At 43.6% G+C, this 13,308-nt stretch overlaps 2 protein-coding genes across 3 annotated transcripts in view; one reads left to right on the forward strand and one right to left on the reverse strand.

Moving 5' to 3' along the window:
- The window catches only part of Gss (glutathione synthetase), a 31,863-nt gene extending 30,014 nt beyond the window's left edge, over nt 1–1,849 (forward strand). The window contains exons 12-13 of the mRNA XM_051192511.1: nt 32–221; nt 1,311–1,849. Of these exons, the coding sequence (XP_051048468.1) occupies nt 32–221; nt 1,311–1,434 (314 nt within the window). The 3' untranslated portion in view covers nt 1,435–1,849. The remainder of the gene's footprint in view (nt 1–31; nt 222–1,310) is intronic.
- A 380-nt stretch (nt 1,850–2,229) lies between these two features.
- The window catches only part of Acss2 (acyl-CoA synthetase short chain family member 2), a 42,291-nt gene continuing 31,212 nt past the window's right edge, over nt 2,230–13,308 (reverse strand). For both annotated transcript variants that reach the window (XM_051192486.1, XM_051192491.1), the window contains 11 exons: nt 9,337–9,474; nt 8,875–9,045; nt 8,465–8,598; nt 8,141–8,273; nt 8,003–8,059; nt 7,771–7,851; nt 6,665–6,773; nt 4,273–4,341; nt 3,761–3,937; nt 3,182–3,256; nt 2,230–3,049 (listed from right to left, as the gene is read on the reverse strand). In XM_051192486.1, coding sequence (XP_051048443.1) covers nt 2,922–3,049; nt 3,182–3,256; nt 3,761–3,937; nt 4,273–4,341; nt 6,665–6,773; nt 7,771–7,851; nt 8,003–8,059; nt 8,141–8,273; nt 8,465–8,598; nt 8,875–9,045; nt 9,337–9,474 — 1,272 coding nt within the window. In that variant the 3' untranslated portion in view covers nt 2,230–2,921. The remainder of the gene's footprint in view (nt 3,050–3,181; nt 3,257–3,760; nt 3,938–4,272; nt 4,342–6,664; nt 6,774–7,770; nt 7,852–8,002; nt 8,060–8,140; nt 8,274–8,464; nt 8,599–8,874; nt 9,046–9,336; nt 9,475–13,308) is intronic.

Genomic DNA, 13,308 nt, shown 5'->3' on the forward strand with positions numbered 1-13,308 from the left:
TGCTCTGTGTGACTGGCCCTTTTAATTGTAGGTAATAATCTGTATGGGGAGGAAATGGTGCAAGCTCTGGAGCAGCTGAAGGACAGTGAGGAGAGGGCCTCCTATATCCTCATGGAGAAGATTGAACCTGAGCCTTTTGAGAATTGCCTGATACGGCCTGGCAGCCCTGCCCGAGTGGTCCAGTGCATCTCAGAACTGGGTATTTTTGGAGTCTATGTCAGGTAAGTCAGTTAGGAGCAGCTCCTTCTACTACTTCCCTAAAAGCATGCCAGTCAAGAAAGCACAGAATGAATCTTGAATAGAGCTATGAGTCCTGGACTTCAATTTCAGCTCTGCTAGTTCCTAGTTTTATACCTGTTTCTTTTGACTGTTAAGTAAGGCCAAAGACTCAAGACTTACCCATCCCCACAGAGCTAACAAGTAAATACTGGAAGAGATTTATAACCGTAAAGGACATTCCATGTTATACCAAGAGGACAGAGAAAAGATGATTGGCAAGAAGGAATGAATAGGAGACTCCAGGGAGTTTGAAAGTTTGGGTCCGGCTCTAAAACTAGTGTGGATTCCAGGGAAAGATGAGAGAGAGGAGGGTATTCAGTGGCTTTGAAATACTGAGGGGTTTCTGAATTTGGATTTGAATACTAAGAATCAAGAAGAAAGCAGGTATAGTAGTGTACACCTTTTGTCTCAGAACTCAAGAGGCAGAGACAGGCAGTTATCTATGAGTTAGAGGCCAGTGCGATCCTGAACCACCAAGGCTACATAGTAAGACCCTATTTCAAATAAAGAAAAGATGAAGAGAGAAAGGAAAAAAAGAAAAGAGGACTTTGGGATTGGTAAGGAACAAGGCCCTAATGCAACTTCCTGCAAAATACTTCAAGGTCAGGGCAAGGTAAAGACAGACATCGGCCTTCCCCTTATAACAAGCGTCCTATCTAACTAACCACTTGCAGCATTTTGCCTGCTGTTCTCCTTACTGCTGCTATTCCTTCTGTCATCAGGCGACTTGAGTTATAGACGTGTATAGCCCAGGACATAAATGTATACCTGAATCATAATCATGCTATAGTTTTTTTCTTGCTTTATTTAATCCATATGATCATCTTGTAATATAAGAGGTATTCCTCAATTTTAAATTAAGGACATTTTTAGGAAGCTTTAGGGCTAATAATTTCCAAGCTAGAATGCAACTCCAATCTGATTCTAAAGTCCTAGCATTTCTTAATGTGGCCCCTTCCAATCTGCCAGTCAGCAGGAACCAGAGAAGGGCCTAGTTTCCTAATGTATGTCTCCTGACCCCATTTTTACAGACAGGGAACAACACTTGTGATGAACAAGCATGTGGGGCATCTGCTTCGAACCAAAGCCATTGAGCATGCAGACGGAGGTGTGGCAGCAGGAGTAGCCGTCCTGGACAACCCCTACCCTGTGTGAAGGCACATCCTGAACTTCACTCAAGAGACCTTCTATCCCCTGTACTTGGCATTCCTCTCCTAATTCCTGAGGGGCCACCCCTGTCCCCATTTAGGGGAACTTGTATTTTCCGTAGACCTTCAGGGTCTTCAGAGAAGGGAAAATCCTGAGTACCCTTCAGCCTTCCATCTGAGGACCAGAAGAGCTATGCTTCCATTAGACGAGTTCTGGAGATCCCCAGACCTTAGAGTGTGGGGAAGGAAACTGTTTTGAGGTAAAGGCCATAAGCCCTGCAGATCTTCATTACCTCTCATGAGCCTTTGCAGCGGGTTCCAGTGCCTGACTTGGGGTAGGACTGAGTGACAGGAAGAAGGGGGTAGAAGGGCATAGACTTTCCCCAGCTCTGCCCTAAATAAAACAACAATGCTGATTCAACCATTCATTGTTTCATGTATCAAGGGGAGGAGGGCAGCCCATGGGAGGTGGGTATGCAGGAAAGGTGACTTGGTTGCTCTGGGGCTCCCACTGGTTTCAGACCCTGAAGTCCTAATCCGTAGTTACTTGCTAATGTTTCCAGAGGATTATAAAGTCAAGACAGGGTCCTAGGAAGGAATACCCCTGATGTGACATCATAGTTGTATTGGCTTCAATCGCTCTTGCTTAAGGGCTTGTCAAAGGTCTTGAAAGCCAGCCTTTGCCTGGTTCTGCCCAAATGAAGGTTTCCTGGGCAGTCTGGGGAATAGTGGTCCTCTTCCCATCTGCTACACACATCAGAGCAGCCAATGAACACACAGATACCTTAAAAAGCCGATTCTCTTCTTGAGCTCATGAACTTTATTCCTACACCAGTGAGTCTTGAGCACAAAAAGTACAAGGAAAGAAAGTTTCACTCAAGTGCCCCTGTGGGCAAGGTTCTGTTCATGGGTCAGGACAAGGAACGTTAACTCCCTTGGTTCTAAGAACAGAGCATATCTTATTCTTTCAATGAAACAGATGCTATGTGAACCCTCTGGAGACTGAACCCACCCACACAGTCTCTAGAGCAAATGGACAGACAGTGCTACCATCTGGCAAGGAATTCAGACGCAGAACAGAAACAATAAAGAATTTTTAAAAAAATAATTATTCGTAGCCTCACAATCTGTCATTTCTAAAGGCTTGGGCTTGCCCAAGATAAGAACTGGTGCTCTCCAGAAAGCTGAAAGGATCAGAGCTACTGCCCTGCTTCTCTCGAGGCCCTCACTTACATTCTGACTAGCTAACTGTGGTTGAGGACATGGTGTTAAGTATCTATTCTGGGCTTGGAGACCTCTCTGTAGTCTAGGAGCTTATCGGTCTGAGGTTGACCTGTGCTCTGCCTCTTCTACCTGGCAGTCTAGGAAACTGTCTCCCTAGTTTCAAACAAAGTGTAGACCAGTGTTGGCCCTTGTACTTCTGGGCAGCGTGCAGGGTAGGTGGACAGAAGTTTGGAGAGCCAAGCACAGGGAAATCCTGGACAAGAGTCATGATCACTGAGTGGTCAGGCAGCGGTGACTGAAGAGATGATTGATGACAGATGGGTCAGCTACTGTAGACGTGTCCCCCAGGTCATGGTCATTCTGAGCAATCTTCCGGAGTACTCGCCTCATGATTTTTCCTGGTAACCCACAAACCTCTTATTACTTGGTAACAATGCTGACTGATCCACATTCTTTTAAGGACTTCCATCTACACACCTGCCACCACTGGGCTTTAGCCCATCCCAATCCCTGGAAGACTCTGAACTTACCTGAGCGTGTTTTAGGCAAGCCAGGTGCATTCTGGATGTAGTCTGGTGTGGCAATGGGGCCAATCTTTTCTCTAACTGTAATCAACAAATTATCAAACATGTCTGCAGTACCTTTAGCCAGACTTCCTAAAGCCATTCCCAACCTGGTTAAAGTTCTGCCTAGGGTCATTCTGAAGTTTACTGTTCTTTTTTGCTCCTTTGTTTTATTTTAATCCATGTCCATGGAACTCTGTCTCTAGAATCAGCCTGCTAGAGTTTAAATCAGACCTCTGGCAGCATAGCCTTGAGCAAGCCGTTTAACTTCTCTGCACCTGAAGTTTCTTCATCTTTAGAACTAGAGTAACAACAGGATCTATTTCGTGAAGGTAATTATAGGAATTAAATGGGATAAAGCATTTAAAACACTGATCCCAATGGTGACACCGAGGTTTTCTAAAGCTCTTGGCTATCAGCATCCCAGGGTGGAGACTAGCAAAGACTAAGGAAGACACCAGTCACCCCACTGGAGTCTGTAGTTTGCTGAAGCCTCTCCCCAGGAACTTGCAGACCCTTCAGTTCCTGCCCCAGGAAGCTCCTTACTCTGCTTCTTGAGTTCCTCAGTGAGGGTGGGGCTGAAGGTGTGGCCATCACACAGAGTGACAAAGCAGTAGAGGCATTCTCCCTTCACAGGATGAGGGTGGCCCACCACAGCTGCCTCTGCAACAGCTTCGTGTTCTACAAGTGCTGACTCCACCTCTGCTGTACTCAGAAGATGTCCTTGTCAAGAGAAGGCAAATGCATGAGAGGGATCTCAGCCCTTCCTCACCCCTCTTGCTCCATCTGCACAGGGCTGACCTAATCCGGTCAAATAGAGAAGGTTTTCATTCACTCTTCACATGCACACCTCGAAGCATGTCTTAGCCATCCTAGAACCTCACCTGGCATATCCTAGCGTGTATTATACATTTCCTCCAAAACCTGGACCCAGGACTGAATGCCATACTCTACACCACAGTCTCAAAATAAGAGAGTCCTTGCTTTCTCTTTGAAGTTTTTCTAGGGTTTGCAAGAGGGAAAGAGCTAATGACATGAGAGGGGTACAGGACTCTCACCAGATACATTGAGCATGTCATCAATTCTGCCAGTAATCCAGTAATAGCCATCCTGGTCCCGCCGGCAGCCTGGGAAGGAATATTCAACATAGTACAGACCCTACAGCAGGATACATGATTTATATTATAAAAACTGCCACACCTACTACAGTAGCTTGTGGTAATCTTTTAATGAGTTCTCCTGCTTCCACTTTTGTTCACCTTGGCAACCAGCCTCCAAGATGGCCCCACTGATTTCCATCTCCTGGTATTTATAACCCTACAACCTTCTTTCTCATTATATAGCATTCATTAGTCTATGTGATCGGCAGAGTTTGGCAGAAATGATAGATGTCACATCTGAGACTAGCAAGACATTTTAGCTTCCATCTTGATCATATACTCTCAGATCATTTGTGGGTGTATCCAGTTGCCATGTGAATAACCCTATGCAGAGATACTGCCTAAACTTGCTCTCTTCCAGAGAACTAAGGACCCATGCACCCATGTTCCCAGCACCCATGTTAAGTGGCTTACAACTGCCTAAGGATTCCTGCCTAAATCCATGTGAGCCTGCATGTAAACAGACTCTCTAGGCTTAGTCAAGCTTTTTCAATGACTACAGCCCCCACTAACAGCTTGATCCTAACCCATGAGACACCCTGACTGAGAACCACCCATCCAAGACACTCCCTGATCCTGTTCCTCAATAAAGTATGTGAAATGTGTTATTTGAAGCTGCCAACTTTGGGCATAATTTGTTCATGGCAATAAATAATATACTTAAGTATATTTTTAGAACATTCAAAATTATTTTCCAGATACTAATCAGTTGCCTTCATTTGTGTGTGTGTGTGTGTGTGTGTGTGTGTGTGTGTGTGTGCCAGAGAGAGAGAGACAGAGAGAGAGAGACAGAGAGAGAGACTAAGGATTAAGTCTAAGACTTCAGGTATGCTAGGCAAACATGCTACTACTGAGCCATATCTCCATCCTCCAACCCCTATTCAGACAGGGTCTTATGTATCCCAGGCAGGCCTCAAATTTATTATGTATCAAAGTTGGCCCTGAATTCCTAATTCTGCTTCTGCCTCCAAAGTGCTGAGATTGCATTGTGCCCAGTTTAATGTGGTGCTGGGAACAGAAACCAAAATTGTGTGCTGCTTAGGCAAGCACTCTATCAACTGAGCCATATCCCAGCCCTACCACTGTACTTTGAATTAAATCTAGGCTGCTTACCCTGTCTATATGACTCTGTATTATCTATTACTTAACCTATCTTCAACTTAATGAGACATTCTTCCCGAGGTTATTTCACTCCAGCTCCACAGGCTTCGATCCATTCCTTGTGAATTTCAAGCTTGTATCCACTCTTTTGGTTTTTCAACACAGGGTTTCTCTGTGTTGCACTGTGTAGACCAGGCTAGCCTTGAGTTCACAGAGATCCACCTGCCTCTGCCTCCTGAGTGCTGGGATTAAAGGCGTGCTCTGCCACCGCCCACCTAATATTCACTCTTTACAGCACTCTTACTGTAGATTTCTTCATGCTAGATCACCTTTCAACCTTCAGGCCTCTGCTCAAGTATAACTAGGACAAGCCTTCTCTGATCACCCTTGGAGGCACTATCTCATTGTTTTCTTCATAGCATTTATCTCTACCTATGACTAACCTGTAACCAATAAAATTGGTTTATTGTCTATCCTGCCCTTACTAAAATGTGAGCCCATAAGATTAAGAGAATTTGACAATGGTATTCACAGTAATATACCATATACTCATTAGATCAGTGCATTAGATTAGTGCCTGGTCATAGCAGGCACTCAATAAATACTGATGAATGGATGGATGAACTGGTAGACAGACAATGGACAAATAGGCTCCAGACGTGAGGCCAAACATGACATAGTAATACCCATTTCTACATGCCCCACTCTGTCAACAAGAGCCTGTTTTCCCAAGAATCTAATCTCAGATGACACCATGCTGAGACTTCCTGCAGCACTCATTCTTACACTTTTGAAAAAAATTATTCTTTATATATGTGTGTGTCTATATTATTTATATATGTGTGTGTGTTTGAGTGTGTCCACTTGTGTGTGGGTATCTACCAAGGACAGAAGAAGGCATTGGATCCTTTGGAGCTGGAGTTCAGGTGATTTTAAGCCACCTGTCATGGCTGCTGGAAACCAAACTTAGGTCCTCTGGAAGAGCAGCAAGTGCTCCTAACCACTCGACGCAAGCTCTGAGCCCTCTTTCCTGCTCTTACAGCCTTACTACAGCTCTCCTGGATGCCAGGGATGGACAACAGGCCATATCGCTTTCTCTACTCTTCACCACTGGTCATCATTTCTGAAAATGGAAAATGAAGGTACATGTTTTGGAGAGAGGAGTGGGGGCAGGACAGCCAAGGCTCACCATCTCCTGTCACATAGTAGCCAGGGAACTTCTTAAAGTAGGTGGTCTCAAAACGTGTGTGGTTCCCATATACTGTGCGCATGATCCCTGGCCAGGGCTGCTTGAACACCTGAGGGGTGCAGAAGGTACAGTGTTCACATCCTCTAGGCTGTCTCACAGGAAGACAACCATAGCATTGCTAAACCTGAAGGAAAATACCCTAAATGCCATCCCCGAGAAGTAGTGCAAAGCATAGGGTTTGGGGAGAGATGAGCTTGGCTTGGAATCCCAATATGGCCTCAGGAAAGTAACTTTGCTTCTCTGAACTTCAGGACCCTCAACTGTAAATAAAAGTAAATAAATTCTAAAGCTATTATAAAGGTTAATTAATAGTATATGAAAATTGCCTAGCACAGTGTTCTGTGTGTACATCTGGAAAATTGGGGTTTCTTTTGGCTAATTCATCAGGAAAGCAGGTCCGATTAAAGGCAAAAAAGTCATGAAAAAATGGAGCCTATATGAGTGAGTAAGTAATTTCTAATCAATAGTATTCTGTGTCAGCAGAATTCTAAATTGAGTAAGAAAGCTGAGATTCAAGTCCTGTCTCTGTTCCTCACTTGATCTTGGAAAAATGAAATGGGATGGAATGGGATCTGACAGGTACTCCACAAAATCTGCATCCACTAACATCTGTGAGCACTGGCTGGCTAACCCATTTGTGTAGGTTATCTAATTCAATAAAACATAGGATATGATGTACCATTATTTATACATATTATAACCCAATTTTTCAAGTGAGAAAATTACATTCAAAGGCATTAGGTAACAATTTGTCTGAGGTCACAGAAGAGGCAGAGTTGAAAACAGAAGAGGCTGACTCCAGAGCCTGCATGTTTGTTCTTTATGCTACTAAGACTCCTCCTCTAGAAATGGATATCTAAGGAAGAGCTGGGACTAAACCTTCCTGACTCCAAAGCATCATCATGAGCCTGGGAACATATTCTAAAAAGGCTTTAAAAACCTATGTACCAAAGAGTAAGGATGCAGGCAAAGTATTTGGAAGGATTGCCACAGCTGTCTTTCAGGAGAGGACAAACTTTCCTTTCCCCAAAATCCCAGATTCTCACCAGATAACCTTCAGCTTCACCTTCCAGCTCTTCCCCAGACTCATTCAGGATTGCAGGTGCTACACCAAAGAATGGGAAAGACTAAAAACAAATGAGAGACATAATCTAAGAAGAGGAATGAGACAACTAAGTCCCTCATAGCTCTCAGCCCAGCACCTTACTTTCTAATAGGCCTATAGCCCCAAACTTCATCCCTTGCCAAGCCTAGGACCAGCAGAAGCCCTTTACTCACAGCGGAACCAGGTTTCATGGGTGTGGCACCAGGGAGAGGGGTCAGCATATGGCCACCCTGTGGAAGTCAGAGATCAAGGGTTTGAATCTGTTTTCCTATACTGTCCCTAAGCCGTAGCCTCCTGATTCCCGTACTCACTGTTTCTGTTTGCCAGAAGGTGTCTACAATGGGGCAACGCTGAGAACCTACTACCCGGTGGTACCATAGCCAGGCTTCAGGGTTGATGGGTTCACCTACTGTGCCCAGCACCTGCAAGGATGCCCGGCTATGCCTTGGGCAGGAGAGTGGAAGAGAGGAAAGTTCTGAGTACCACTAGGAGCCAAAGTACACATGCATTCAGCATTCCCTTGCCCCCTCCCCTATTCCAGATCAGGGAGTTGAGACAACAGAAAGAAACTGCACAAAGGACTGTGCTCAGCTTTGAAGGATACCTATGGGAGAGCAGATGGGGAGGGGTCTCACTTGGTGATAGGCTCATCTCCAAACTTCATGAGCATCCGGATTGCTGTTGGTGCCGTGTAGAACTTGGTCACCTTGTATTTGTCCACAATGCTCCACAAGCGGCTCTCATCTGGGTATGTAGGGATACCTTCAAACTGACCCCAATAAAATTTAGTTATTTTTGGCCCTTCCCAATAGTCCTTCCATTCCCCCACCATTTCCTTGGGTTCAGTATTCGCCCTTTCTGACCAGTTATGTCTTTACCCTCTGATCACACAAGCCAAGAAACTTTCTAGTAGGATATACAACCCCTCAGGATTCCTCTTTCTCCAGGAAGTAGGTCCCTGTATAAGTCTCTCTTCTTTACACTAAGAAGCCTTGGGAGGTAGTCACCCAGAAGAATCTTGTCCATATCCCAGCTCCCATCTCACCAAAACACTGGTGGCACCATTGGCCAGTGGCCCATAGGTGACATAGGAATGACCAGTGATCCAGCCAATGTCTGCTGTACACCAGAACACATCCTCCGGGTGGAAATCAAACACATACTTGAAAGTTGTAGCCACATAGAGCATGTAGCCTCCAATTGTGTGCACCACACCCTGTGGGAAGAATGGGTCCTCAGGTTGGGGTTTTCTGTCCACCTCTACTGACCAACAGGTGGAGCCTGCACAGAGCTAGAAGATGATCTTTCATAGCATTTGCCTCTCTTCCATCTCCTTCATCACACCCTGATGTCACATAAATACATTGACCACTTACATGCTCAGGAATCTGAGTCACATGCATCACCACTCACATTCCTAATACTGCATCTAATAGTTTCTATTGGTCATTCCAAGCTTCCTCAGAAACTCACTACTTACCCTTACACAACACACACACACACTTGCCTTGGGTTTGCCTGTGGAGCCACTGGTATACAAGATGAAGAGTGGATCCTCAGCATCACACCATTCAGGCTCAAACTCATCCCCTGCCTCTTGCATGAGTTCATGCCACCACAAGTCAACCCCTTCATTCCAGGATATCTGAAGAGGAAAACAGGAATAGGCAGGGAAGAGCTGTAATAAAGTTCAAGACAGAGGCAGGAGACACCCCTACCTGGCACCTGGAGGAGCAAGAGGAAAAGGAGGCCCTTCAAGGGTACAATGGAGACTTACTCTGTCACTCCTGCTCAACCTTCTCCAGAACTCCCCTTACCGGGCATTATTTTGGGGAATGCTACTACTGTACCTGCTCCTTCAATTTTGCAGTACTCAACTGAAATACCACCTTCTTAGAAAGACTTCCCCTGAGCAGTATCTGACAGACTCCCATCCCACCTGTTACTATTCACTATTTGCAGTTACTTTGCTTTCTTGATTATTATCTCCCCCAACTAGAAGGGGACCTCCAGGAGGGCAGTGGCATATTTCTATTTTCTCCCATAGCCTTAGCACTTATTAATATACCTAACATTCAAAAGACTAGCTATGCATACACAGCCTGAATACACACATATGTAATACATGACCGGTGACACATCAGCAGGGATGTAGACAGCCACACAACTCAGAAAAACAAAATTAGTTACTGCCTACAGGAGAGCACTTAACACTGTTAATTAATAGCAAGAGAACCCAACAGATTTGGGTTCAGGAATTTTTTCCTACGTGTTTGGATCCCATTCCATTCTGGAGGTCCTTTCTGGTATCTTTATAGAAGTAAAGCAATAAGGTTTCCCTCGGCAGCCCCTACTTCAGGAAACAGGTTCCATTCATCAGGAAGGCTTGTCTCAAGTTGGCAGAGAAGCACAAATGTGAATGCCTCTCAGGGAAGGGGTGTTCTACTATGTTTGGTTGCCCTTGATAATGTCTTCAGGGTCTGCTACTCTGAAGTTTCTCTCACCTCTCCTTTGAAACTATTTTCTTTTCGTGGCTGTCACCTCTTTGAAAACTAGTTTTTCCATTCTAAGTTCTGTTGGGTGAAGTTGGATTCTCTGGATGTCTCAAAAACTATGCTGGGGTTCTATCTTCTTGCTATATGACCATAGGAAGTTACTTCATTTTTTTCTTTTTTTCTTATTTATGTGTATGTGTGTAGATGTGAGTGTGTGTTTGTGTGCCATGTAAATGCAGGTGCCTGTGGAGGCCAGAGAAGGGTTTTGGTTCGCCTGGAAGTGGAGTTATAGGTGCTTGTAAGCCACTTGATGTGAGTGATGGGAGTTCCTTCCCCTCAAGAGGGGCAAATGCTCCTAATGCTAAGCCATTTCTCTAGCCCCGTAAGGAGTTTTAAACAAGGGAAGTGCCTTTTGCCAGAAAGGTCTGACAGGATTTTATAAATGCCAATAGAGAAAGATGTTGTCTAATAACATCAGGCCTTCCTTGCAGGTAGAAAGAGACTAACTAATATCAGAAAAGTTAAGAGGTAAGTTTAATGGCCACTGGGGAAAAGTTAAGATGGTGAGGAATGTTTGGGGTTTGCTTTGGCTATCTAAACGCCCTTTCATAGTCAGTAAATTATTTTTGTTTTATTTTTGAGACAAGATTTTAGTCTTGCCTCCAAGTATAATTCTGCAGTCTCAGCTTCCATATGGCAAGTATATACCATTACATCTGCTTTCATTAGGTTCTTGAATGTTCAGTGGCCATGGTTGACTGGTAAACAGAGCATTGTTAAACAAATTCATTTCTCTAATATGTAGACATATACTAATTTGTTATATGAATTTTTTAAAAAATCCTGTGTCAGATATATAGATATAGATAGACATATATATATATATATATATATATGTATGTATATTTGGAAAATGACTCTCTAACCACTCTTACTATTTTGTATTACCTACCCTTTACTTAAGAGAACATGAACATTATAAAAGTGATCTAAGTTTGGGTGTCATTAAAAATAAGAGGCTAGGTAGGGGTGGCATATGCCTTGAAACTCAACACCCAGGAGCCAGAGGCATATTGAATTCAAGGCCAACCTGGTCTTCATAGGGAGTTGTAGGTCAGTGGAGGCTATAAATGAAACCCTTTCTTAGGGGTCAGGGGGAGGAAAACAGACAAGTTGTCCTGGCAAGAAAACATAAAGAACCCTCTCTTTTAGTGGAAGATCTACATGAGTTTATGTGTACACTGTCACATGGATACTTTTTTCCTGGCAAATTATTACTTGAGCTGAGGGCATTAATGCTTTTAAGTGAAACTATGACAGTATTCTTTATGAATGGTGCTGGTCTGTGGAACGTTGAATTGTCATGGTAAGGCACAGTTAAACTGTGGTTTGGCAATGAGGGGATTTTTATAACCTTAAACACTGTTTCCTTTGTAGGTGTTGTGTGTGTAGGGAGGGGTAGAGGAGGTGTGGTACTCCAGCTGTGGGGCTGATAGTGAGCACTAGGAAGCAGAATGAGCTGTTAGTGGAGCAAACACTGCTTGTGAGGCCCATGGCCTTGAAACAGGAAAAGGGTGTGTCTTCTAAAATAAAAACTAAGGAGTTGGCCCTTGTCCTTGGGCCAGAACAATCTTAGAGATTACCAGGTGTGTAAGGGAATATGGAGTATGTTAAGTGGTGTGGTTGAGAAGGACACCTGCAAACATACCAGGCCCTGCTTTGAAGACCCTGGAGGCCTGCCATGGCTTCTACAGCTTTTATACAGTTTTCACACAAACAAACCTCAACTTTGTGAGACTAATTTAAATTCTTTGTTTGCTTCTTGCTTGCTTGTTTTTGGTTTTGTTTTTTTGTTTGTTTGTTTTGTTTTTGTTTTTGTACTTTACTTTCATCTCCAAAAAAAAAAACCCAGGAGTTTGCTGCTTGAGGCTGAATTACAAGAAATGTTATTTCATTGATTGATTGATTGATTATTCCTAGTCTTCCTACTGGAAATTGCCAGTCTGTCTGATGTTTTAAGGGCAGTGACAACACCTAATATATTTTGAATAGATACTACATGCCAAATACCATATATAGAGATAAAATCCTATAAGTGCAGTTACTATCTTTACCTCATATAGAAAGAAACTGAAGCAAGAAAGCTAAGTTACCCAAGCAGATAAGACAGGGTTTGAACCCAGGTAGTCTAGTTCTAGAGCCTACATTCCAAACCACCAAGTTTGTTATGTCTTTTAAAAGAAGTTTCCTTTAGTTTTTATTTCCTTTCGTTCCTTTTTTTTGGGGGGGGGGTCTCACTATGCAGTCCTGGCTGGTCTGGAAATCACTATGTAGATTAGGCTGGTCTTGAACTCACATGGATCTTTGACATGGATCTTTAACTCTACCTCCCCAGTGTAGGGATAAAAGGTGTTCATTCCCATACCCAGTGCTGACTGTTTTATAAGGAAAACAGTTTCCCAGAAATCAGGTCTGTGTCCACATACTCATGAGATAAGGACTTATCATGTACCACTAGCACAAGAGGTCAGCCTCTTCAATGTAACCTGTGAAGATGTGAAGCTCATAGGAGCTTTACATTTGTTTTAGGGATGGAAACAACTTTTGTTTACTCATATATCATGTCTTTATTGTTGAATTTTTTAAAAGTGAAGTACAGAGAGGAGACATGACTTATTTGAAGTCATACAACTAAACATTGGCTTCTGGACTCCAAGCCACTATTCTAAGTTGCATATAAATATATTTAGGAATTTCTTCTCTGCTGTCCCATAAAAAAACTTTTTTTTCCTTTTACAGTATAGGTCTGACTTCCTAACTTGATGGTAAAATACCAAGATCAAGAGTTTGTACCTCCTCCATGTGCTTCCTGTCTTTCCTGGCTCTACTCGCCAGCTAAAAGCACAGCATATGCTTTCTGACAGGTTACCCAGGCCCCTCCTTCACAAAGGATCTGTGCAGCAGGAATGAACTGGGATGTCTGT

Source organism: Phodopus roborovskii, unplaced genomic scaffold (assembly GCF_943737965.1).
Source record: "Phodopus roborovskii unplaced genomic scaffold, PHOROB, whole genome shotgun sequence".
NCBI classification, from domain to species: Eukaryota; Metazoa; Chordata; class Mammalia; order Rodentia; family Cricetidae; genus Phodopus; species Phodopus roborovskii.